This window comes from Lithobates pipiens, unplaced genomic scaffold (genome assembly GCF_037356315.1).
Source record: "Lithobates pipiens isolate NorthernLeopardFrog02 unplaced genomic scaffold, aLitPip1_a1.2 Scaffold_13, whole genome shotgun sequence".
In the NCBI taxonomy this organism is placed as follows: Eukaryota; Metazoa; Chordata; class Amphibia; order Anura; family Ranidae; genus Lithobates; species Lithobates pipiens.
Window position 1 is genome coordinate 361142898 of NW_027507718.1, and position 27028 is coordinate 361169925.

General features: G+C 41.4%; 1 protein-coding gene across 2 annotated transcripts in view; it reads right to left on the bottom strand.

Moving 5' to 3' along the window:
* Positions 1-4424, bottom strand: part of SPOCK3 (SPARC (osteonectin), cwcv and kazal like domains proteoglycan 3) — a 526887-nt gene extending 522463 nt beyond the window's left edge. The window contains exons 1-2 of one of the 2 annotated variants that reach the window (XM_077477168.1): positions 4268-4424; positions 3955-4152 (exon numbers count right to left, since the gene is read on the bottom strand). In XM_077477168.1, coding sequence (XP_077333294.1) covers positions 3955-4149 — 195 coding nt within the window. In that variant the 5' untranslated portion in view covers positions 4150-4152; positions 4268-4424. The remainder of the gene's footprint in view (positions 1-3954; positions 4153-4267) is intronic. The other variant, XM_077477167.1, reaches the window with a different exon arrangement.
* Positions 4425-27028: the final 22604 nt, after the last annotated feature.

Sequence of the window (27028 nt, forward strand, 5' to 3'; positions counted from 1 at the left end):
TGCTGTAGATCTGAGGGGGACATGTAAGTAAAATAAAAAAACAGCATTTTAGCTTGCACACGATTTGAGCTTGCACGTGATAAAATCAGCAGAGCTTACACTCATTTCAGATCTACACCTTAGATTTAGAGTGACTGCACTTCTTAGTGCACTTTCAGTGCAAAGTGGATTTGCCTTTCATAAATAACCCCCATTGCATCTTTTTCTCCTTGCTAGAGGAAACAAATGTAAACAAGCAAAAGTGTGTGTAAAATAAATAATAATATATATATTTTTTCAAACAAATAGCTAGATCAGGGTTTGATCTAATTCAGGGCCAGGGTTAGGGTGAGGATCAAGGTTATGGTCAAAGGTCATGGTCAGAGTCAAAGGTCAGTGTATTTTTGGTAGGATTATAAAAAAAGCATGTATTTTTTTGTTTTTGTTTTTTTCACTTGGGGGTTATTTACGAAAGGCAAATCCACTTTGGGCTGCAAGTGCACTTGGAAGTGCAATCGCTCTAAATCTAAGGGGTAAATCTGAAATGAGGGGAAGCTCTTCTGATTTTATCATCCAATCATGTGCAAGCTAAAATGCTGTTTTTCATTTTCCTTGCATGTCCCCCTCGGATCTACAGTGACATTACTTTCAAGTGCACTTTCAGTGCAAAGTGGATTTGCCTTTCGTAAATAACCCCCAGTGTGTTTTAAGCAGGATAAAAAAAGCGAAATTTTTCTGGGCCTTATTACGGGTACAAACCACAGATAACATCAGCATATGTGGTATCACTGTGATCATCAAGAGCAGGGGAATTTATTTTGGGCTGTTCTTTGGTGGTAAGTTAAGGTAATCGTAAGAAATATACAGCTACATTTTTTTTTTTTTACACTTTTTTTTTACCTTTTTGTGCAAGTTTTTATTTTATTTTATTTTTTTTATTTATTTTTAGGCGATATCTGCTACAATTTACCACCAAATCAAAGTCCAATTGATCCTTAAAAAAAAGGCATCGCTTTGTGAATGGCCCTGTCGTCTTCTGGGACACACACAGGTCCCAGAAGGCAGCGGGGCAGCTCGCTGAAGAGGAGGAAGTAACCAAACAGCTCCACGGAATAGGAAGAGGCAGATTAGGAAGACTGCATAGCAACAGGGGTTTCTGGTAAGCAAAAAATGTTTTATTTATTTTTCCCATGTTTTAATTTATTTAAAAAATTGTTAATGTATAAATGTTTTTTTATGGTGGACCTCCGCTTTAATAGTACTGATGGTTTACTAGGTGGAGAAAATGTAAAAAAAAAAAAGAGTAACATTAGGTATTTTATAATAGTGTTGTACAAAGAGTAACAATGTATAGTAACCTGCCTCAACAAATCAGAAATCAGCTTTCAGCAGCTTAAAATAAGTAGATATCTGACTGCTAGGAGTTTCTACACACCAATGATCTTTATAATATGTTTATAAACTCAGTATTGTTGTTGTTTAGCCCTTCCAATCCAGTCCTGGTGACCCTATGGGTCTATACACCCAATGGGCCAGACTTACATCCCAATCATGTGACCACTGACACCTCGGTCACGGTACTGGGGATGCATGGTGAGCACACTCTCAGCACAGAATCTTTGACTGTCCATTGGCACATTTGTGTGCCATGTGGGCATTAAAGCCCACTCTCTTTGCCATCACACATATGTGCTACATGAGCAGCAAGGGCTTACATTGTCTCTAAACCCAGAAAGCAAAAAATGCTTTCATATAGTAAATACTGTTTTTGCAATTGCCCTTACCTAAATTGTCTAAAATACCTGTTGATCCCGCCAGTTTCCAGGTGATTCCTGGAATAGGGATACAATGCTATCCACAGGCTCCTAATGCTGTAAATTAATAGTAACTCCTCCATGTGTGCTCATGTTTGTGGATACTACATAGCCTGCCATTAGGGTCCCATTTTCATTGCATTTCAGTGAGAAAAGCAGCAAAGGACCCTGGGAGCCACGAGTGACATAACCAGCACCGGTGACCAGTGCCAGTGAAAAGGCCAAAGTGCGCCCCCTTCCTATATGAGCCGCAAACCACATTGACATATAGGTTGCAGGCCTTGTTGTTTTTGCACCCCCCCCCCCCTTTTGCTGAAGTGCCCAAAACACATGCCCATTCTGCCTACAACTCTACCAATCCCCGCTTTAACCAGCTGCAGCTTCATCCAGCTCCGGCCCTGCAGGTTTAAAGGGCAGTCCAACAATCATGTGATCATTAAAGTGTTACTAAACCCACAACGGTAAAATCAGTGTGCATATGCAGAAAAGCATGCATGTTATACTAATTGTGAAACGTAAGGGATTAATCCTCTGCGTTGTGTAAAAAAAAAGGCTGTTTGATCCTGTCTTCTCTGATCCCCCCCTTCTTCCACTATCCCCAATCCATCTCCTGATAGAACAGAGCCTTGGGGGCACTCTGTCCATGCTCAGTTTGGTGTGTTTGTCTAGAGAGTTTTTTGTTTTGTTTTTGGGGAGAGTGCATGTGATCAGCACAGGGCCAATCAGCACTGTCCAGACAGAGGGTCAGGAGTCCTGAAGCCACATCGCACAGTCAGAGGAGAATGAAAACTCCTCCTACGAGCTTTAACCAGTGCTTGGCCAGACACTGATGATGAGAAAATGCATTTAGCATCTTATATTTACTAAAACGATCGCATTCCCATGCTCTGTGTACTGTGGGAGACCAGATATAGTGAATGCAGGGTCCTGGGTTTAGTAACACTTTAAGGACTAAAAAGGGTATTTGTTTAGATTTTTTTTTTCTAATGCCAAAATTTGCATACAACACTTACTGAATTTCTTCCCTGCAATAGCAATGTTTTAGAACAAGAGTATCCAGATGCTATTGGGAATGTACTTTACGGTCCAGTAAAATATTACACAAAGATGTTTGTTCAAATGCAGCGCTAGACACTAAAGTAGTGCAGAAAACGGTAGGAGAGGAAATTTTATATAGTCCCCGGTGAGTTTCTAAATGGACTTTCAAACTTGGCATACAGGGAAAATATATTTCTTCGGTCGCCTCTACTGTTACCAGCAGCAGCCCGAGCCAAAATAAAACAGTTTATATATACTCTGCTGAGGTCCTTGTGGAAACATCTGTATTTTTCCTGCCTCCTCCACATCACAAATGGCACCACACAGCTCCGAGAAGTCAATCCAGCCATCGGGAAGTGAATGGATGTTCACATGCGGGCAGCTCTATCCACTAACACCTATGTGCTGCATTCTACAGCTCACACACAGTCTACCGGGGACAGATCATTCCATGCATCAGCCATTCACTGAGCCTTTGCTCGGCTGTGCACCCAGCATCGTCATCTCAGCCATAGGCTCAGTGAAGCAGGGCAGGCAAGAAGTATTTAATAAGAAAAAAAAAAAAGCCTTGTAAATGTAGCCATGCAGAACAGGCCTAGAAATGATGCTGTAATACCCACTCGCTGGGAAAGGTTAATAATGCAAAGAAATAAAATCATCAGCTCAGCAATGGACTACGGCAGATGTATTTGCAGCTAAATGCATTCCCATATTAACACTCATTAGGCGCTGATCACTCCAGGTAAAATAAAATAAAAAATGCCCGGGTACCGCCAATCAGGGCATCAATCAACACCTCTGCAAGGGACACCAATTAGCTTTCTTTTCCCAGCTGGCACCCAGACAGGAAAAAAAAAACTAAAATAGGACTGGGTGAGTTTGTTGGGTGATCTCTGTGGTGCTGAAGTTTTTAATTGCGTTACGAAGAGATCATTTCTTCCCATCTGCTATAAAAATGGGCACCTAGCGGCAGAACGGCACCAGGTAATATTAAAGTTACTACCGTTAATCACGACAATTTAGCTATGTACTAAGGGATGGATTGGGAGGTGAATGTAGAGGGGGGCACTGCATAATCCAAGTTAAAGGGCAGAAGGATAATAGAAGACAGATGTGAACTTACGTCTCGGAATCGATTCCAGTGTCCGGCATCCTTGTCGTACTGGGATATGGTGGTTAGCCATTGTTTATCATCCAGAAAATTGCCTCTGTCTGACCTGCCCGTTGCTGCCGCCGCCGCCGCCGCCGCTGCAGCTGCTGCCAGGACCCCACTGCAGGCTGCTGCATAGACACATAGGAGGGCTACCTTTGCCATCATCTGCTGGAAAACACAAAGAGAGGGGGAAAAGCATGATATGAGAGAAGCCAAGGCTGGCTGCTGTCTCACCTTCATAGGGAACACTAGAGGGATCACATAGCCAACCCGTCTAATTCACCTTGCTGGGAGAGCCTGCACTGCCTTCTTCAACTCAGAGCTGCCAACTAGTAGGAGCCGCTGCCTGCCGCTGCCTGCCGCTGCCTGCGCTCGTCTGGAGCGAGAGCTCAATGTGCTCAGTGCACCGGAGTTATATGAAAGCCGGCATCCCCGGCATCCCTTTACACGTGCACTGCCCGTCCCTGGCAGCCGCTGGGTGGTGCAGCCTGCCGATCACTGCTACCTTCTATCAGCACAATGCAGTAAATGCTCACCATCGCCATCCCCACATTCTATTAACGGGATATTTATTCTGACAAAATGCGTCTTATGTCATTTTTTTTTTTTTTTTTTTTAGAGCAGTACAGGTAAAAGCTGAACAAAAATCAATTGCAGCCCTGTAATCATTAAAGTTTAAGTTTTTTTTTTTTGGTTTTTTAACTATAAACTTGTAGCTGCAAGTAAACTTATAATAATGACCCGTACACAGACAATAATATGAAAAATACCGCTTTCGAAACAATGGTAGCTTAATTCGATCTGATTTTCGACAGAAGATCAGAATTGATCCGATTTTCGAGAGAAGATCGCGACAGCGCATCGGAAATAAAGTGGGATACGCGCTATAAGAAAATCTGGTGAACGAACGCCCGATTTTCTTTGTTTCACAGCAAATTGGAAACCTATGAACGAAAATTTGGGTTATAATGAACAGTTCCTTGCAGTTTTGTTGTGCCAAATCCCGATAATTGAAAGCTACCCAAAGAGAACCGCTAGAGAACCGCTAATGGTGGACTTTAGAGGCATGTACAAAAAAATGAAAAGTAAATAAGAAACAAAATGTATTAATTAATGTTTTTATGACAGTCTAATTAATAAATGTTGTTTCTTATTTACTTTTCATTTTTTGTACATGCCTCTAAAGTCCACCATTAGGGGTTCTCTTTGGGTAGCTAATGAACAAAAATTTGCACGAAAATTCTCGTACGACCTAGACCCAGGTGCGGACTGACAACTCATGGGGCCCCGGGCAATAGAAGATTATGGGGCCCCCTGGCAATCAGAGATTATGGCGCCACACAGTATACACAAACACACACACACAGCATACAATCACGCAGTATACACAGACATGTTTCTATTGGCTGAGAAGGTACTGGAGAGGTGGGGCAGTTATAATCTCAGGATTTTTAGACCAAAAGGATGTCAGTAAGGGACATTTCATAGACAGATGTAAATAAAACACAGATTTGTACATACTGTCCCTGGTTTTACTGAGGCCGGTAGCTCTGATGGGGCCCCCTAGTGGCCAGGGGCCCACGGGCAGTGCCCGAGTGGCCGAATGGTCAGTCCTCCCCTGCCTAGACCTATTTTTGTTGTTGTTGTTTGTTGTTTCTGATCATGCGCAGTCTCGCTTTTGTGATTTTTCTCGTAGGAAAATCGTATGAAAGCAGTACACATTAAACTAAAATTGTTCGTTCTGTTCCTGTTTGAAGAAACATTTTGGAGTTTGCCCCTTTGGGAATTTTCGCACAAAAGGTCAGAATCGGCTGTCAAAAGTTGAGTATACACTATATGGAAATCATACGCAAATTCTTTGGGCGAAAATGCTGTCCTGATTTTATTATAGTGTGTACGAGCCTTTATCCAATGGGGCAAGCACAGATAAAAAATAAAAAAAAAACATACAATTTTTTCATTTAACCACTAGCCGACCAGCTCACACAGATATACTGTGGCAGGTTGGCAGCGCTGCACGAATTGCCGTACCTGTAAGGGGGCTCACGCGGGGCAGCAGGCTCTTGCTACGGCTGCGGGAGCGTTCCCGTGGGACGGGCAGACCTGTGAACGCCTAGTAGAGAGGCAGAACGGGGTTCTGCCAGTGTAAACAAGGCGGATCCCCGTTCTGACAAGGGACATTTCAGAGATCTTCTGTTCCCAGTGATCATGAACAATGATATTTGTCATGTTCCAGTAAGCCCAACCCCCCCCCCCCCCCATACAGTTAGAACACACCTAGGGAACACACTTAACCTCTTGATCGCCCCCTTCCCTGCCAGTGTCATTTTTACATTGATCAGTGTATTTTTACAGCACTGATCTATGTAATAATGTCACTGATCCCCAAAAAGTGTCATTTGGAGTCAGATTTGTCTGCCGCAGTGTCGCAGTCCCGCTAAAAATCACAGATTGCCACCATTACTAGTAAAAAAAATTAAAAATAAAAGTCCCTAAATCTATCCCATAGTTTGTAGGCGCAACTTTTGCACAAACCAATCAATATATGCCTATTGCGTTTTTTTTTTGTTTTTTTTACCAAAAATATGTAGAAGAATATATATCGGCCTAAGCAGATGAATAAATGTGTTTTTCTTATATATATCGTTTTTTTGGATATGTATTATGGCAAAAAGTAAAAAAAAAACAAAAAAAAAAATTTATTTTTCAAAATTGGCTCTCTTTGTTTGTCCCTCTTTGTTTATAGCGCAAAAAATAAAAACCACAGAGGTGATCAAATACCACCAAAATAAATCTTTATTTGTGGGGAAAAAAAGGACGTCAATTTTGTTTGGGTACAACGTTGCACAACTGCGCAATTATCAGTTAAAGCGATGCAGTGTCGAATCACAAAAAATGGCCAGGTCATTAAGCTGGCAAATCCTTCCAGGACTGACGTGGTAAATCAGTACAGTTTTCATTTGACAATACAAATGCATTCATTACTTTGGAATTTGTATTCTGTCGTGCGAGAATTTTTGTAACTTTAGTAACCTCTTCATCTTCAATATTAGATTGGCATGCAAAAAAAAAAAAAAAAAAAGGACGCTTTGTAAGATTTTATAAATGCAGGTTTAATATTATGTATGGTTTAAAATGATTCGTAAAATGAAAAAAAAAATGCAACATTCAATATTTTATAATAGAACTGTACAAAGAGTAATAATGTACAGTATAGTAACCTACCACAACAAATCAGAAATCAGCTTTGAGCAGCTTAAAATGGCCAGACTGATAAAAGTAGATATCTGATTGGTTGCTAGGAGTTACTACATGCCAATGATTTTTATAACATATTAATAAACTCAGTATTGTTAACCCCTTCCTATCCAGTCCTGAGGACCCTGTGGGTCTATATTGCCAGAGGGCAGGCTTACATCCCAATTGTGTGACCACTTACACCTCGGCAGGGCAGGTACAAGGAATTTTGCCACCCCCCTTGGCTCCATCCCTGACTCCACCTCCCTTTCCCCTGCCCATGTATACCCCACCTTTTTAATGAGGCACCCATCAATGCAGCCTCAGGTAAGCATATAATAATGGCCCGTACGCGATCAGAAAATCATACGAAAAATAGCCCTTTCTAATCAATTGTACGATAATCTGATCGTTAGTACACAGATTTCAGAGCCAATCACGACAGTTCATTTGATATCATCAGAATGGGGCAATCTTGGAAAAAAAAAAGAGATTGTACAATTTTCATTTGCACACTTCATCCTCTGAACTTTTCACCCCCTTCCTGACCAGAGCATTATTTTGTAATTTGGCACTGCGCAATTTTAACAGGTAATTGCGCGTTCATGGATGCTGTACCCCAAAAAAATGTATGTCCTTTTTTTCCCACAAATAGAGCTTTCTTTTGGTGGTATTTGATCACCTCAGCGGTTTTTACAGTATTTTTTGCGCTATAAACAAAAAGAGCGACAATTTTGAAAAAAAATACTTTCTGGTATAAAACACATCCAATAAAAAAACGTAAAAAAAAAAACTAATTTCTTCATCAATTTATGTAAAAATGTGTATTCTGCTAGATGTTTTTGGTAAAAAAAAAATAAAAAATAAATCCCAGTAAGCTTATATTGATTGGTTTGTGCAAAAATGATTGCATTTCTGCACTCAACTTCTTTGATCGACCCATAGTGAGGCCTGTTTTGAATGGAACATGTCCTGTTAAATTGCTGTATGGTCTTGGCCACCATACTGGAGCCTCAGTTTCAGGGTCTTGGCAATCTTCTTATAGCCTAGGCCATCTTTATATAGAGGAACAATTATTTTTTTCAGATCCTCAGAGAGTTCTTTGCCATGAGGTTCCATGTTGAACTTCCAGTGACCAGTATGAGAGAGTGAGAGTGATAACACCAGATTTAACACACCTGCTCCCCATTTACACCTGAGACCTTGTAACAGTAATAAGTCACATGACATCGGGGAGGGGAAATGGCTAATTTGGCCCAATTTGAAAATTTTAACTTAGCAGGGTACTCACTTTTGTTGCCAGCAGTTTAGACAATAATGGCTGTGTGTTGAGTTATTTTGAGGGGACAGCAAATTTACGCTGTTATACAAGCTGTACACTCACCACTTTACATTGTAGCAAAGTGTCATTTCTTCAGTGTTGTCACATGAAAAAAATATAATAAAATGTTCCCAAAAATGTGAGGGGTGTACTTGCTTTTGTGAGATAATGTATATAGCAAGAAGAAACTACACTTGAGGTATGTTGAATAGCTAGTCCCCTGCTGTGTTCTCTGGTTTCTATATCCTGTAATTACGTAGTGGTCATTGCAAGATAGAGATCATGACTTCATCACCCCTCTTCTCCACCTCACCCAATCAAAGAATACCTTTTATTCACAAATAAAATACAAGGCTTTCTATAAATGGCGACAGTGCCAAGAAAACGATCCCCTGAGGTCAGTGTGCAGAAGGGAAGCCACTCAGACAGACCCTGAAGATTGAGGCTTTCACTGTAGTAGCACTAACTACTACAGTTATTATCAGCTTCCCCAATGGCCCCTCAGATATGATTCATGCATAATTACTCTCCCAATGTAACTATGCAATAAATATCATACCTGAGTTCAGCTTAAAGTGGAACTTTACTCTCTTAATCAGCACTAACAATTTTAATCGCCATGCTGCTAGTCTTAGTAATTAGATAGGAAGGTATAATATATTTACTTGTTTTAAACTTTTTGTTTCTTACATTTCAGTAGCTTCCTGGTTATTGGCCCAGGCAAAATTATATCATACATCCTAGAAGTCCCTGTGGGCATTTTTTTTTCTTTTATTTGGATTAGGGGCTCTCTCAGCTAAGCACACCCTTCTGCCTGTATGCCATTGCCTAGGCTAAAGGAAGATGGATTTCAGGAAGTAAATGCTACATGGATCCTTGTGTGTTTTTTTTTTAAATGGTTTCTCAAAAAAATAAAGCATAGAAATATGGATGGATTAGGTGTGTGTGTTTTGAATTTTAAAAAATGTTAACTAGTGTTTTTTCGGTTTGTGGTGCTCAAATACAGTTAAAGTATATGTAAACGACCAGCTTGTAAAAGAACGCATTTAGTTTAAAATAGAAATGAAAGGCAAAACATTTGTGTACAGATATAAAAAACAATTATAAATATTTTTTTTACCCTTTTTTCTAAGTGATCTCATCCCCTCTGTTCTCAGATGCATAAGAGCACATGATACTTTCTCATACAAGTACATGGTACGGCACGGATGTATTTTAGGAACATGAAATGTTGGGTTTACATATCCTTTAACTTCTGCTTTAAGATGTTTGGAGGAAATAACCTTGTGGTGCATAAATAATGCTGATTGGGGGAGTATCTGGTTGCCTTTGGGAAGGATTTTTTTTTTTTTTTACCCCTGGCTTTAAACCAATTGTACCATGCTTTATAAGGGGTTTATTTATTTATTTATTTGTTTATTTATTTATTTTTAACTTTCTCTTGTTTAGCTACAGGTTTAGAATCACAAGGATACAAATGCATTTGTTTTATTGGTTGAATTAATGGAACTATGTCTCTTTTCATCCCGGTTAACCATGTAACTATGTTAAAGTGAAATGGGCTGCCATTTCAGTGACTACTGGTGCTGCAACACAAAGGAAAATGTTTGCCAAGTGCAAGTCTCTAATGAGACAATTTGCTGTAAAAAAGCTTCTGCACCAAAAGCTGAGGGCTGCTGGAGTGTGCCAGGGATGTGCACTGAGGGCTCTATTTTGGATCAATTAAGTGTACAAAAGAGCAACTCCAGGGATGGAAAACATTAGCTTGCAAAAATGAAAGTTAACTTTTGATACTTTTAAGGTACTTTGTGCACTAACTTACATTGCATTAAGGCAGCTGAATACAATTTTATATCACAACAGATGAAACAATGTACCTGCTCCCATTTTAATGCAGTGAACCACATCACACAGCATGTTCCTCGTGATGTACTGCAATACACTGCACACTGTTGTGCATTAACATGCTAAGTGAATTTTTTTTTTTACTATTTTCTATTTATTTATTTATTATTTTTAATACTTTAACTGCATCTGACAGTTATGCCCCATACACAGGGTCGGACATTCCGACCACAAAAACAGGATTTTTTCCAACGGATTTTGGCCGAAACTTGTCTTGCATACACATGGTCGCACAAAGTTGTCGGAAAATCCGATCGTTCGGAACGAGGTGACGTACAAAACGTATGACGGGACTACGTAGAGGCCAGTAGCAATATGTTTATTCATCTGCATCTGACAGTTATGCCCCATACACACGGTCGGACATTCCGACCACAAAAACAGGATTTTTTCCAACGGATTTTGGCCGAAACTTGTCTTGCATACCACATGGTCCCACAAAGTTGTCGGAAAATCCGATCGTTCGGAACGAGGTGACGTACAAAACGTATGACGGGACTATGTAGAGGCCAGTAGCCAATATGTTTATGCATCTGCATCTGACAGTTATGCCCCATACACATGTTCGGACATTCCGACCACAAAAACAGGATTTTTTCCAACGGATTTTAGTCGAAACTTGTCTTGCATACACATGGTCGCACAAAGTTGTTGGAAAATCCGATCGTTCGGAACGAGGGGACGTACAAAACGTATGACGGGACTATGTAGAGGCCAGTAGCCAATATGTTTATGCATCTGCATCTGACAGTTATGCCCCATACACATGTTCGGACATTCCGACCACAAAAACAGGATTTTTTCCAACGGATTTTGGCCGAAACTTGTCTTGCATACACACGGTCGAACAAAGTTGTCGGAAAATCCGATCGTTCGGAACGAGGTGACGTACAAAACGTACGACGGGACTAGGTAGAGGCCAGTAGCCAATATGTTTCGTCTCAAAATTTTTTCTGAGCATGTGTGGCACTTTGTGCGTCGGAATTATCTACACATGACACAAAATTCCGATCGGATTTTGTTGTCGGAAAATGTTACAACCAGCTCTCAAACTTTTTCCTTCGGAAATTCCAACAGAAAAAGTCAGATAGGGCCAACACACAATCGGATTTTCCGACAACTTAATCCGATTGAACTTTTTCCGTCGGAATTTCTGAGCATTACGCTATTAGATAGATGGTGCAACAGATGAATACTGTAGCCTAAAGGTGGCAGTGTTAATCTGCCATCTGAAGGCCTTTATTGTTATCAGTGAAGCATGCAGCCTGCATGTAATTGTTATGTCAGAGCTGACATAGTGACCACATGATCAAGAACTACTCTGGTTAGCTCCTGATCATAAACGGGAACCTGGGCTGTGGTTGGGAGCTGATAGTCTCACTAAGTGGCAGCTGCTGGCTTTCAAAGGGAGGGATGTATTTTCAGTACAGGACATCTTGCTGGGGAATGTTAATAAGCAGATTGCTTATGGATTTATATGCCATGAACTTTAGGGGACGTCTTCTGAAAGACTGCGGTGGCAGCTATCGCTGACCTCTTTTTCTACTAGTGTCTTGTCTGTTATGTTGACCTAATAACAGAAAGAAATGTCTGAATCATTATCCTGGAACAAAAAGGCGTATAAGTTATTTTGGCTTTGCCTCCTAGTGTAAACGTGTTAAGTCACCCAGAAAGTACTGAAGCCAGGGGTTACAAAAACATTTATATTTTCAGATGTAGGTCAACAACATCAGGCAATACAGGTTTCTTTTTTATATTGAAGTTGCCAAATCTGTCATAGTGATGGTCCAACAATGAAGAGCAAGAGGCAGTAGGGGACATGGCCAAGTGCAGATTCAGGAGCAAGAGGAGTGTACAAAAATAACCTTTCAATGGTCCCATCAGGAGAGACTCCCGAAGTGGTATGGGTTGGCATGGTCACAAAATGGTGCAATAAACAAATCTGATTTTAATGAAGGCAGATGACTCCATTCTTAGACATCTAATTTTTTGCGCCTCTGCTAATCAGACCACCGATGGGTTATTTCTGCAGACTCTTCTTGTACTTACCAGTTCCATATACCCACCTGAGAACCCTGCAGGAGGACCAAGGATGGGAAACCCTGAGGCATAGAGAGCAACCACCCTTATCCTGTTGGAAAGGTTAAACCAATGTTTGGCAATTAATGTGAAAAACAAAAACTAAAACCAAAAAAATGTAGCTTCCCCTTTTAAAAATTGAATAAATCCACCTATGAAATGAAAGTAAAACAAAAGGTGTGGTACTTACAACAATAATTTTATAATATATATCCGCAATAGTGAAAAAGTGGATCAAAACAATTGGTCCAATGTGACATAATTCCCAGCACCAAAGAAATCTTCCAGTGCATTTTTTCAATTCCTTCACTTCAGGGTCTGATGTGACATAATGTCCGAGATTTGAGAAGGAGGCTTGGAACGCATGACGGTCCATACACGTTGTATATACTGGTGTAGGTTTACAGGCATCAATAAATGTGAGTGTAACTATTATCTTTTTATATTACCAACCAACTTTAATAAATACTGCACTAGGGAACTTTATATTAAATCTCCTGTCTGGTCATCTCATGTATGATTAACACAAATAAATGGGAGGAACATACTGAAGCCTATTCCCACGAGAATGTGGAGACACACGTGTACTTGAAAGATTGCGTGTTCCCACCCCTTTGGAGTGATGGCAACTTCAACAGATGTACAATAAGTTTTTTTTTATTTAAGTAATTTCTAAAGCAATTTATCATTTCTGAAGCAATTTGCTATGCTGTATGAACATTCCTGCCTCCCTCTTTAATTTTTTGATGGACACCATGAGCAACCCCAAAGACCACTGGCCACCTCTTCAGGATCTAACTCTTCAGGCCACAGTTGATCACCTCACCCTAGATCTAGTTTCAGGAGCAGACATTTCAGCATTAATTAAACATTTAATTGTCTGTTTCTTCACCCCCCCCCCCCCTTTGTAAAATTTCTACAGTGTAGAACATGTGTAGTCATCTACATGGATGTACAGAGATTATAAACTCTAAACTGAAAAGGTGCAAAGGTCACGGGAGGGGTGAAGATTATTAGGCTGTATGGATATCCACACACAGAAGAGCAGTGTTTATTGGGGGACCGTCTGCTGTTTGCTGCTTACAAACCACAGATTTTCCATTCCTTATTGTTTAGAAATGGTAGTTTTAATGTTAAAAAAAATGGAAATCAGTGTCAGTATTTTGACTCAATTAATAAACAAAACAAAAAAAAAAACGTTTTTTTCTATGTACATTTTTGTAAATATTTTATTATATCTTTTCATGTGACAACACTGAATAAATCGCTTTGCTACAATGTAAAGTAGTGAGTGTACAGCTTGTATAACAGTGTAAATTTACTGTCCCCTCAAAATAACTCAACACACAGCCATTAATGTCTAAACCACTGGCAACAAAAGTGAGTACACCCCTAAGTGAAAATGTACAAATTGGGCCTAATTATTATTCCCTCCCCGATGTCATGTGACTCGTTAGTGTTACAAGGTCTCAGGTGTGAATGGGGAGCAGGTGCGTTAAAGTTGGTGTTTTTTCTGTCACTCTCTCATACTGGTCACTGGAAGTTCAACATGACACCTCATGGCAAAGAACTCTCTGAGGATCTGAAAAAAAGAATTGTTGTTCTATATAAAGATGGCCTAGGCTATAAGAAGATTGCCAAGACCCTGAAACTGAGCTGTATCATGGTGGCCAAGACCATACAGCAGTTTAACAGGACAGGTTCAGCTCAGAACAGGCCTCACCATGGTCGATCAAAGAAGTTGAGTGCACATGCTCAGCGTCGTATACATAGGTTGTCTTTGGGAAATAGATGTATGAGTGCTGCCAGCACTGCTGCAGAGGTTGAAGGGGTGGGGGTTAGCCTCTCAGTGCTCAGACCATACACCGCACACTGCAGCAAATTGTTCTGTATGGCTGTTGTCCCTGAAGGAAGCCTTTTCTAATGATAATGCACAAGAAAGCCTAAGGAAATGGGTTACTGGAACCATGTACTGTGGTCTGATGAAACCAAGATAAACTTACTTGGTTCAGATGGTGTCAAGCGTGTGTGGCGGCAACCAAGTGAGGAGTACAAAGACAAGTGTGTTTTGCCTAAACTCAAGCATGGTGGTGTGACTGTCATGGTCTGGGCCTGGCATGAGTTCTGCCAGCACTGGGGAGCTACAGTTCATTAAGGGAACCATGAATGCCAACATGTACTGACTTTTAAACAGTATAGGCACTTCTTTTTAATATTTTACATAGCTATACCTGTAAAAGGGGCAAGTCTGAAGTGATCTAGCAGGACTTTGTTTTCTGATTAAAGTTTCACCGATATTACATTTACTGATATAGAGTCCATTTCTAGCCAAAAACCTTTTTTGTATTTAACTGAAAAATGCAACTTTCCTTCCCCAATTATCAGGGTAGATTCATGGGCCAAATGTATCAAATCGAAAATAAAACTACGCATATGAACAAATAGTCCTTGAAAAGATTCAGACTTTAACATTTCTTCATGTTTAGTGCATTGGTGTTCATCAGATGGACAGCTCATAGCATCAGCTATTTTTCTTGTTGAGTGCATACATACTAAGCAATTTGTTAGCGTATCACTTACTGGTATTTATTGTCAGAGATTACAGTACCTAAATCCTAAAATTACAAAACCCTTATCATCCAATAGAGAGACCAGTGCACTGTGTGATGAAATAAAGGGCAGGGATTTTGTGCGGAGTGCAGTTCTGGGGACTTACTGGGTTCATGGAAGTTTTCTTGACAACTAAAGGCTTATTAACCCAGGTTTACCAACTAAAGATAACAAACCAATAAAGAGAGATAACTATAAAAGTGTAAATTCCCTTGAAATAAACCTGTTAATAGTTATGTAGTGCTACCCTCTGAACGGGCTTGTCAGGTCACCTGAGTCAAGGTGACAGATGCACAATGCTGGGGTCAGGAGCACACCGCTAAGCTTGTGGGCCCTTCAGCTGGGGATGGAGCTCTGGTTGGTTCAGGAAAGCAGCTCCACCTGAGCACTAACACAGATCAAACAGGGAGCAAGAGCATAAGATTCCTCAGGGAGTGGAGTCTAAGAGCCAGCAGGTTTTCACCAGGGCCTCTGATGGTGAGAATAGCCTTCTCTGCAGCTGACTCCAGGTCGCGGCCCCCAGGGTCTCCCAGCTCACGCTCACGGCTCACGCTCACGGCACGGCAGGCTCTGGTGGATGGAGAGGAAGCAGCAGTGCAGTGCAATAAGGATTAGTCAGGAAGACAATCCAAGTGTCGGGGTAACAAGCAGACAGGGATGGACAGGAGAACATGCCAAAGGTCGGGGCTACAAGCAGACAGGGATAGTCAGGAAACAAGCCAAAGTTGGTACATGGAAACAAACATAAAGCGCACTGGAAGAAACACACAGTGGAACCTAAACACACTATTGCTCGGACAAGGCAGGCTTGGAGTGCACGGTGTTAAATATTGTTTCCTGTTAGTGGCTAGGGTGGAGCCATGGCTGAGAGAAGATTACTTAACTACTTGCCGACTGGCTCATGCCGACATACATCGGCAAAGTGGCCGTGGGTGCGCAAAACAATGTACCCATGTGCCGCTGCGTCATCCGTGGCTAGCAGGCACGTGCACGCCGGCGGTGGAGTGTGTGGTGCGTGAACATGCCCATGGGTCCCATGGACTCGATGTCTGCCAGTAGCCTGGAATCGGGGCACGGAGAGGCAGAACGGGGAGATGCCTATGTAAACAAGGCATTTCCCTGTTCTGCCTAGCAACATGACAGGGATCTACTGCTCCCAGTGATCAGGAGCAGTGATCTCGGTCATGTTCTAGTGAACCCATCCCCCCTACAGTTAGAACATGCTGAAGGAACACAGTGCCTCCTTGTGTTTAACCCCTTCCCTGCTAGTGACATTTATACAGTAATCAGTGCATTTTTATAGCACTGGTCGCTGTATATTAAATGCCAATGGTCTCAAAATAGTGTCAAAAATGTCCAATCTGTCCGCCGCAATGTCGCAGTCACGATAAAAATCACAGACCGCCTCCATTACTAATAAAAAAATTATCCTCTATTTTGTAGACGCGATAAATTTTGCACAAACCAATCAGTATACATTTATTGTGATTTTTTTACCAAAGATATGTAGAAGAATAAATATTGTAGTGGAAGAGGATTTTTTTATATATTTTTGGGGGATACTTATTATAGCAAAAAGTAAAAAATATTGTTTTTTTTTTCAAAATTGTCCCTCTTTTTTTTGTGTATTGCGCAAAAAATAAAAACTGCAGAGGTGATAAAATACCATCAAAAGAAAGCTCTCTTTGTGAGAAAAAAAGGACGTCAATTTTGTTTTGGTACAGCGTTGCGCGATCACGCAATTGCCAGTTAAAGCGACGCAGTGCTGTATCGTAAAAAAAGGGCCTGGTCAGGGGTAAATCCGGGGCTGAAGTGGTTAAACATGCAGGTGTAAGAGTGCAGTCCCTAAAGCTGATACACAGACCAGAGGTAAGCAGACAGACAGGGCATGAAACATTACTGCAGATTCCTAACGTGGCTGCAGTAGAAATGAATAGGTTCTTCCCCAAACAGTGCAGAGGCAGCCAGGCACACAGCAACAGTCCATCCACTCCAGCTCAGTAAACAGTCTAGGAGACGTCTTTATTGCCGAAGAAACTTGTAACAGGAGGAAGACAATGGGGAATGGGATACTCCAAAAAACTTGAGGACACTTCTCTCTCAAAGCAGGAGTAACATAGTCTTTCATGTGAAGTGGACGAAAAAGGAACGGCTGCACTCCCAATCTGATACAATACATTTATTTCAGATCATAAAAACAAATATATGAGCATATGGCAAAAAGGCAGAAAAAGGTGATGTGTTTCACATGGCTAGCGTGCTTCGTCATAACCACAAAAGGGTACAATTACCAGCATACTAATATACAAAAAAAAATCACATGGTGCAAATTAGCAAAAAGCAGGTGTAATCAATTCAGTAATTGGACCCATACTTCTCATTCTCTGTTCTTACCAGAACTCACATAACAATTGATATTGATGTGATCCCCAAGTATAAATAAAATAGTATCTAAGGAAGAAAAAAAACATGAAACATTAATTCGATACATATTACCATAATACTGGGAAAAAAAGAAACAAAGAAGTAAAAACTGAAAAACTTTAAAAAATACAGCACTTCAATCAAAACTGAAAACAAGGAACATATCCTGGGAATGACAACCCCAATTCAATGTGCCTGCTGAGTCACCATAATCAATAAATATAAACACACAGATAGGAATTAATGCAAGACATTTGATCAGTCATAGAAATTAGTCATATCCCATTCATAATTCAACCCTCTTGGTATTCTTGTCTGTAAGGAAAATATCCAAAATATCCTTCGCTTGCAAAGTGTTATAAAATTATCACCACTTTTTCTATACCTTATATTTGCAAGAGAGAGGTATCTCCCCCACATCATTAAAGTGTCTCATTAAAGTGTCTCGCTACATTGATCCCATATTGTTTCTCAGTATCAAGAAAATTATCACCTAGGCCAGTGATGGCGAACCTTGGCACTCCAGATGTTTTGGAACTACATTTCCCATGATGCTCCACTACACTGTAGAGTGCATGAGCATCATGGGAAATGTAGTTCCAAAACATCTGGGGTGCCAAGGTTCGCCATCACTGACCTAGGCGATCACGAAGTCTCCTGGTAGTGCGACCAACGTATAGCACATACCTGGCAAGTGATCAAGTAAATGATATTTTTGGTATTACAGTTCACAAAAGTTTTTATCGTAACCACGTCCCTTCCGTGCTATAGCTGAATGATGGCTAGAGCGCGGACTCACTTTGCCGGGAGACTGTCATATGATGTCCTCCCTTGCTCAAGTGGCCTGCGCACCCCCTGCAGGGTGCGTGCAGCGTGCTCTGTGATTAGTGAGTCAATGAGACTTGACTGATCACAGATCAGAGTAAGGGGTAGATCCCGACCCCATACCACATGATCAGCTGTCAGCCAATGACAGCTGATCATGTGATGTAAACAGAGCAGGTAATCAGCTATTTTTTCTCCTCACACTGATAGCGTGAGGAGAAAAAATAGCTGATCACCGGTGGCTGTCAGAGGGACATTGGTCCCAATCAAGGAGAGCAGCCGCCTCCTCATCTGTGCCCACCTTTGCTACCTACCAGTGCACAACAGTGCTGCCTATCAGTGCCCACAGTGCCACCTATAAATGCCACCTATCAGTGTCAATCAGTGTCAATCAGTGCCTCATCAGCAGTGCTGCCTATCAGTGTTAGCTACCAGCGCCAGTCAGTACCACCTATCAGTGCCCATCAGTGCCACCCATCAATGCCACTCATCTGGGTCCATAAGTGCAGCCTATCAGTGCCCATCAGTGCAGCCTATCAGTGCCCATCAGTGCAGCCTATCAGTGTCCATCAGTGCAGCCCATCAGTGCCTATCCATGCAGCCTATCAGTGCTCATCAGTGCCCTTCAGTACAGCCTCATCTGTGCATATCAATGAAGGAGAAAATGTTTCTGTTTGCAAAATTTTGTAACAAACTATGAAAACTGTTTTGTTTTTGTTTTTTTCAAAATTTTCTGTCTCTTTTTGTTTGTTTAGCAAAAAATAAAAACCCAAGTAGTGAATAAATACCACCAAAAGAAAGCTCTATTTGTGTGAAAAAATTATAAAAATTTCATTTGGGTACAGTGTTGCATGACCACGCAATTGTCATTCAAAGTACGACAGTGTTGAAAGCTGAAAATTGGTCTGGGCAGGAGGGAGGTTTAAGTGCCCAGTAAGCAAGTGGTTAAAGGACCTGTGATTTACAGTAGAAACAAAATGGTCACCCTTAATTATCCCAGGACAACAGGGACAATTGTTATCTCCACATTTAAACAAGCCTATGAAATCTAACCATGTCCTACTGTGAGTGCGAGAACAAAAATCACTGGGGGATAATGCATTAGCTAAAGAGGGGGCTTGTCTAGATACAGTTTTGAACCCTTGGGAAAGAATCTTTTGGTAACGTTCATCTTCATACAGAGAAGAGATGTGGCGTTCCATAATATTCCTCATTTTAGTAAATTCTAAACTGTAAGCAGTGGAAAAAAAATGGGAACATTAGTTAACCACTTCAGCCCCGGACCATTTTGCTGGTCAAAGACCAGACCACTTTTTGCGATTCGGCACTGCGTCACTTTAACTGACAATTGCGCGGTTGTGCGACGTGGCTCTCAAACAAAATTGACGTCCTTTTTTCTCACAAATAGAGCTTTCTTTTGATGGTATTTGATCACCCATGCGGTTTTTATTTTTTGCGCTATAAACAAAAATAGAGCGACAATTTTGAAAAAAACGCATTATTTTTTACTTTTTGTTATAATAAATATCCCCAAAAATATATAAAAAAACATTTTTTTCCCTCAGTTTAGGCCGATATGTATTCTTCTACATATTTTTGGTAAAAAAAAAAAATCGCAATAAGCGATTATTGATTGGTTTGCACAAAAGTTATAGCGTTTACAAAATAGGGGATAGTTTTATGGCATTTTTATTAATAATTTTTTTTTACTAGTAATGGCGGCAATCAGCGATTTTTATTGTAACTGCGACATTATGGTGGACAAATCGGACATTTTTGACACATTTTTGGGACCATTGTCATTTATACAGCAATCACTGCTATACAAATGCAGTGATTCCTGTGTAAATGACACTGGCAGTTAAGGGGTTAACCAGTGGGTGGCAGTGTAGGGGTTAAGTGTTCCTAGGGGTGTGTTACTAACTGTTGGGGGCTGGGCTTTCATTTAGTGAACACTGATCTCTGCTCCAATCACATGGAGCAGAGATCAGCGTCACTAGTTGCTAGGCAGAACGGAGAGATGCTGTTTACAACGGCATCTCTCCGTTCAGCCGCCCAAGGCGATCGAGTCCACGGGACCAGCGACCGGACTCACGGAGGTCCCAACCAGCACCTGAGCGCGTCGCCAGCGGCTCACTCGCGATGGCAGGGCGGCATTAGAGATTGGACGTCCCTGTATGCCAATATGCCTGTCTGTGCCATTCTGCCGACATACATAGGCGTGAGATGGTCGGGAACCGGTTAAACTCAGTTTAGATTTTCTCTTTTTACACCTCTCCAGGTATGCAGAGCAGTTTATTTGCTCACGGCTGGGAACCGTGGGGTATTTGGCAGAATAGTTAACATCTCATAGCTAGGGACCATGAGATAGCTTGGTGGATGGGTGTAGCTAGACTGGAACAAGGTAAAGGTTCATGGCTGGAGACCATAAGGTAGCTTTGAGTATAGCACAGAAAGGAGGTTCTACTCACAGAATCCTGGAACAAGATCAGTCCAAAGGCAGCCCCTTGTAAAGTAACCCAGCATCCAGTCCCCAGGGGTTGGCTAGGCCCTGCTCAACACTCAGGCTGCTTGATTGAATTTCCCCTTCCTAAATCAAACTCCCAGCCTGTAAAGACCTAACCAGACCAGACCAAACAATTACTGCGCTTATGGTTATAGCAGGAATCAAAAACAAAATATATCTAGCAGCCTAGCTAGGAGGGTGCTACAGCTAAAACATATTAAACTAGTCCAATGGTGCCTGTAGATTCTGCCATCAAACTTCATTGGGGTTCTAGGACAGCTTATAAATGGCAAGTATATCACAGGTTATAAATTGTGAAAACGTTTCTAAAATCAGTAGTATGTGTATCCCAAGGGTTTCTTTTTATACTTTTTTAGGAGACACTACTACTACTTAGCAATATTTTTGTGATTTAAAACCATGCGGATTGTTCAAAAAAAAAATGACATTTATCTTTTTTGGAGTTCAGTTTACCCCATTAATTGGTTGTTGTGTGCCATTTATTGCATTGATAGTCAGTGGTTTTTCTCTCCCTTATACTAGTGGTCAGTGGAAGATGTATTACGGTACTTAACTGAGAGATAATGCAGAGCTCCGTCACAGTTTTCTCCTAGATCCTTTGGCCAGTTTGAATTTGGATATCCCTTCTCCTAGGGCTGTTTTCATAGAACAAAGCAAGTTATTCTGACAGTCAGAGTAATTTGTTCTATTAACAGTTTCTCTAGACTCGGGCACTGGGCAGGAGGTGCAGGGTACATGTCCACAGTGGTGGGGTCTAGTGACACCTATGGTTGGAAATGCCGAAAAGGTGTTAAGAGGAGTTGGATTTCGGGAGCTGTGTTTTTCTATCAAACTAGCTTGCCCCCTACTATAAGAAGTAAATTACCACACTCTTATCAGAAGACAGAAGGTGAAAACACTGTACATCAGTACCCAGCCTAGGCTCTTCCTGACTACACTCATCTGACATGTTTCGCCTCACCCATGGGGCTTAATCATACAGATATTGAGAGAGTGGCTGGGTTCTGGTGTTTGGTGTTTCCATCTTCTGTCTTCTGATTTGCTTTCCCTCACCTGGACAAGCTTGTTTGAATGCTGGTACCCATTGTGTGCTTTGGACTGCAGGGGGAGGCTTCATAGTGCTTTCAGCAGCCCTCAAGTTCTTTGCATACAGTGGTGTGAAAAAGTGTTTGCCCCCTTCCTCATTTCCTGTTCCTTTGCATGTTTGTCACACTTAAGTGTTTCGGAACATCAAACCAATTTAAACAATAGTCAAGGACAACACAAGTAAACACAAAATGCAATTTGTAAATGAAGGTGTTTATTATTAAAGGTGAAAAAAATCCAAACCATCATGGCCCTGTGTGAAAAAGTGATTGCCCCCTAAACCTAATAACTGGTTGGGCCACGCTTAGCAGCAACAACTGCAACCAAGCGTTTGCAATAACGTGCAATGAGGCTTTTACAGCGTCCTGGAGGAATTTTGGCCCACTCATCTTTGCAGAATTGTCCTAATTCAGTTACATTAGAGGGTTTTCGAGCATGAACGGCCTTTTTAAGGTCATACCACAACATCTCAATAGGATTCAGGTCAGGACTTTGGCTAGGCCACTCCAAAGTCTTCATTTTGTTTTTCTTCAGCCATTCGGTGGTGGACTTGCTGGTGTGTTTAGGATCATTGTCCTGCTGCAGAACCCAAGTTCGTTTCAGCTTGAGTACACGAACAGATGGTCGGACATTCTCCTTCAGGATCTCTTGGTAGACAGCAGAATTCATAGTTCCTTTTATCACGGCAAGTCTTCCAGGTCCTGAAGCAGCAAAACAGCCCCAGACCATCACACTACCACCACCATATTTTACTGTTGGTATAATGTTCTTTTTATGAAATGCAGTGTTCCTTCTACGCCAGATATACTTGGACACACACCTTCCAAAGAGTTCCACTTTTGTCTCATCGGTCCACAGAATGTTGTCCCAAAAGTCTTGGGGATCATCAAGATGTGTTGTGGAGAAATTGAGACGAGCTTTGATGTCCTTTTTGCTCAGCAGTGGTTTTCTCCTTGGAACTCTGCCATGTAGGCCATTTTTGCCCAGTCTTTTCCTGATGGTGGAGGCATGAACGCTGACCTTAACTGAGGCAAGTGAGGCCTGCAGTTCCTTGGACATTGTTGTGGGGTCTTTTGTGACCTCTTGGATGAGTCGTCACTGCGCTCTTGGGGTAATTTTTGGCGGCCGGCCACTCCTGGGAAGGTTCCCCACTGTTCCATGTCTTCGCCATTTGTGGATAATGGCTCTCACTGTGGTTCGCTGGATTCCCAAAGCTTTGGAAATGGCTTTATAACCCTTTCCAGACTGATAGATCTCAATTACTTTCTTTCTCAATTGTTCCTGAATTTCTTTGGGTCTCAGCATGATGTGTAGCTTTTAAGGATCTTCTGGTGGACCTTACTGTGTCAAGCAGCTCCTATTTAAGTGATGCCTTGATTGTGAACAGGTGTGGCAATAATCAGGCCTGGGTGTGGCTAGAGAAATTGAACTCAGGTGTGGACAACCACAGTTATAGTATGTTTTAACAAGGGGGGCAATCACTTTTTCACACAGGGCCATGATGGTTTGGATTTTTTTTCACCTTTAATAATAAACACCTTCATTTACAAATTGCATTTTGTGTTTACTTGTGTTGTCCTTGACTATTGTTTAAATTGGTTTGATGTTCCGAAACACTAAAGTGTGACAAACATGCAAAGGAACAGGAAATGAGGAAGGGGGCAAACACTTTTTCACACCACTGTATACTGTAGGTCACCATCATATCATTATCTGTATTTCTTTTTCCACTTGGTGAAAAAGTTTTGTGAATCAAAGTAAATATCCCAAGTGAACAATTTAAATTGATAATAATGCTTGAAGTATTTCCTTTGCTTTCACCTTTGATGAATCAAGTGGTATTATCACACACTATAGTTGGATGATGACACTTGAAAAATCACATTTCATTTGCAGTTTAAAACACTGGAGCTTTTGCAGCATATACAGTATATTCAGTGACTCTTCTCCCTGAGGTTGATATTAATCAAAGAAGTTGAAAATCCCTGATCAGCTTGAATATGTCCACCTTTGACATGGGTTAGATAATTTACAGATACACTATGACAAAATAATAATTAAATTAATGATGTTCTCTTCTTGGTTTTTCATCCTTATGGTGGCCACACATGCTTAAATTGTATTATCTAATCAATGTGCAATACGATCAATGATGGAATGTACAAACAATTGAATAACCATAACTTACCTTCTGACTGGTTTAGACTTAATTTGGATCTGATTGGCAGAACTGAGATACTTTGTATCATATTTTGATTCATTAGATTATGGGATTACATGGTGGAAACAGAGGCATGATCGCTAATTTATAAGTTATGATTGTATCTTATCTATCAATCGAAATCCACTTCCCTCATGTGTAGCATATTGATTGAATGGGGGGGGGGGGGGGTCGACTATAGATCGATTAATCCTATGAAAAGAGATTGATCGAAAAATAAATTGATCATTTAACCACTTGCTGACTGCGCTATAGCCAAATGACAACTACAGCGTGGTCTCCTAGTTCTGGGAGGGTGTCATATGATGTCCTTCCAGAACTGTGCCCCACGCACAGCTGATCAAAGGTCGGGGGTAAAGAATCACATCGGCTCTTTACCACGTGATCAGCTGTGTCCAGTCACAGCTGATGATGTAAACACACTTGCCACTTATCAGCATGCTTTTTCTCACACTGTCACAGCGCAAGAAGAGGAAAAAGCTGGTAAACAGCTAGCGTGAAAGGGGCCATCTGCACTGATAATCAGGGCACTGATCAGAATTGTCCTGATTATCAGGGAACCCCCAGCAATGCCCATCACTGCTGTCTATCAGTGCCCATCAGTGATGCCAATCAGTGCTGCCAATTAGTGCACATCAGTACTGTCAATCAGTGCCTCATCATCATTGCTGCCTATCAGTGTCCATCAGTGCCACCTACCAATGCCACCTATCAGTACCCATCAGTGTCGCCTATAAGTGTCCTTCATTGCTGCCTATTAGTGCCCATCAGTGCTGTCTATCAGTGCCCATCAGTGCTGCATATCAGTGCAGCATCATCAGTGCCTCCTAATCAGTGCCCATCAGTGCTGTCAATCAGTGCCTCCTCATCAGTGCCACCTATCAGTGTCCATCAGTGCTGCCTATCAGAGCCCATCAGTGCTGCCTATCCGTGCCCTTCATTGCTGCCTATTAGTGCCCATAAGTGCTGCCTATCAGTGCACATCAGTGCAGCCTAACAGTGCCTATCAGTGCCACCTCATCAGTGCCACCTCATCAATGCCCATCAGTGCAGCCTAACAGTGCTTATCAGTTCTGCATATCAGTGCCCATCACGGCCACCTCATCAGTGCCACATCATCAATGCCCATCAGTGCTGCCTCATCAGCACACATCAGTGAATGAAAACAAAAACTAAGAAAAACTGTTGTTTTTCAACTTTTTTTATTTGTTTAGCAAAAAAAATAAAAACCCAGTAAATACCACCAAAAGAAAGCACTATTTGTGTAAACAAAAACAAAAAAAAGATACAAATTTCACATGGGTACAGGGTTGCTTGACCACGCAATTGTCATTCAAAGTGCGACTGCGCTGGAGGCTGCACATTGGCCTAGGCAGGAAGGGGGTAAAAGTGCCCAGTAGGCAAATGGTTAATGAAGTGTGGATGCCATTAGAAGGATGTCATAAGTTCAGACTTGATTGGCAAGCAAGGACCACATCTTGCTGGAAATAACCATGACTAATTGTTTTTGCTTGTTAAAGCAATGTTTTATTTCATTCTGTTTTCCTTCCATTTTTTAGTTTTAGGTTGAAAGCTAAAATGGGACAGATTATAATTAAAAATGGATATTGTATATACAATCTAATTCGAGTAGAAGTATCAAAGGTACAGCTTCACATATCTACGTGTTTTAAAAAGCAGAAATGGATAAAGTAGGCAGGCGAGATTGTCCATGCACACATAGTACTGTGTAATTGATAGGCACGTGTACAGCATCGCCTAGAGGTGGTACCTAAGAAGGAATTTCTTCATCTGAGGGGATACCGGGGATGCCTTCTATTACAGAACACTGGCCAAGTGCCTTTGCCCTGTTCCCCCAGCCTCCTCCTTTCTCTCCTGCATAAGCTGGCGCCAGGGGTGCAACCACAAAGTGAAATTTGGGGAGGGGGTGATTATAAGAGGTGTATTAAAATGTTCAAGTACTACAGGGACAGCTTGGTACATTTACAAGTGTTACTGTACAATGGGATACGAGTTGTCACAGTGCTAGGCAAACAGTGTGTTGTATTCATTCAGCATATTTCATTTACTGCATTCTGTTTGTTACAAAGTATGTCATTTCAACTTCCAGACAACTCCCTAAACTTGCTTTTTGTGCTTACATGTATATCATACTTCAATCAACAAATATATAGCTTTCTTCTCTCTAGTTTGCTTTATTTATTCATTTTTTTCTTTCCCTCTCTTATTATGTCTATCCCTGTCTATTTCCCTTCAGAATTTATAAACAAAGTGATGCAAAAAGTGTTGCAACCCATACGGTGTTGCCATGCGTTACGGTGCTTTGCTTTTACATAAGTTAAGATGAACTAAAACAGTGGTCATCATCAACCCTGTCCTACAAGTAAGCTTAAAGCCCAACTCCAGGCATTATTTTCCCATGCAGCCGGGCTGTGCTCACACTGCATGGGTCAACTTCTCTTTTTTTCTAGGAGTGAGCACAAAGTTTTTACCCACCTGATCCGATGATCCTCCCGAAAACCACTCTCCCCTATGGTCCAGTGGTAGACTCTTCCTGTCTATGGAGTGTGCTCTGAGTGTGCTGACATGAGAAACAGTCTATTTTGAAGACTGTTATGCCGCGTACACATGACCGGACTTTTTGACAGACTTGGTCCAGCGGACAATCCGACGGACTTTGCAGCTGAGGTCCGCCGGACTTTCAAATGAACGGACTTGGCCACACACGATCACTTCAAAAGTCCGACGGATTCGAACGTGATGACGTAGAATAAGAAAGTTCATAGCCAGTAGCCAGCGTCAGTTTTAG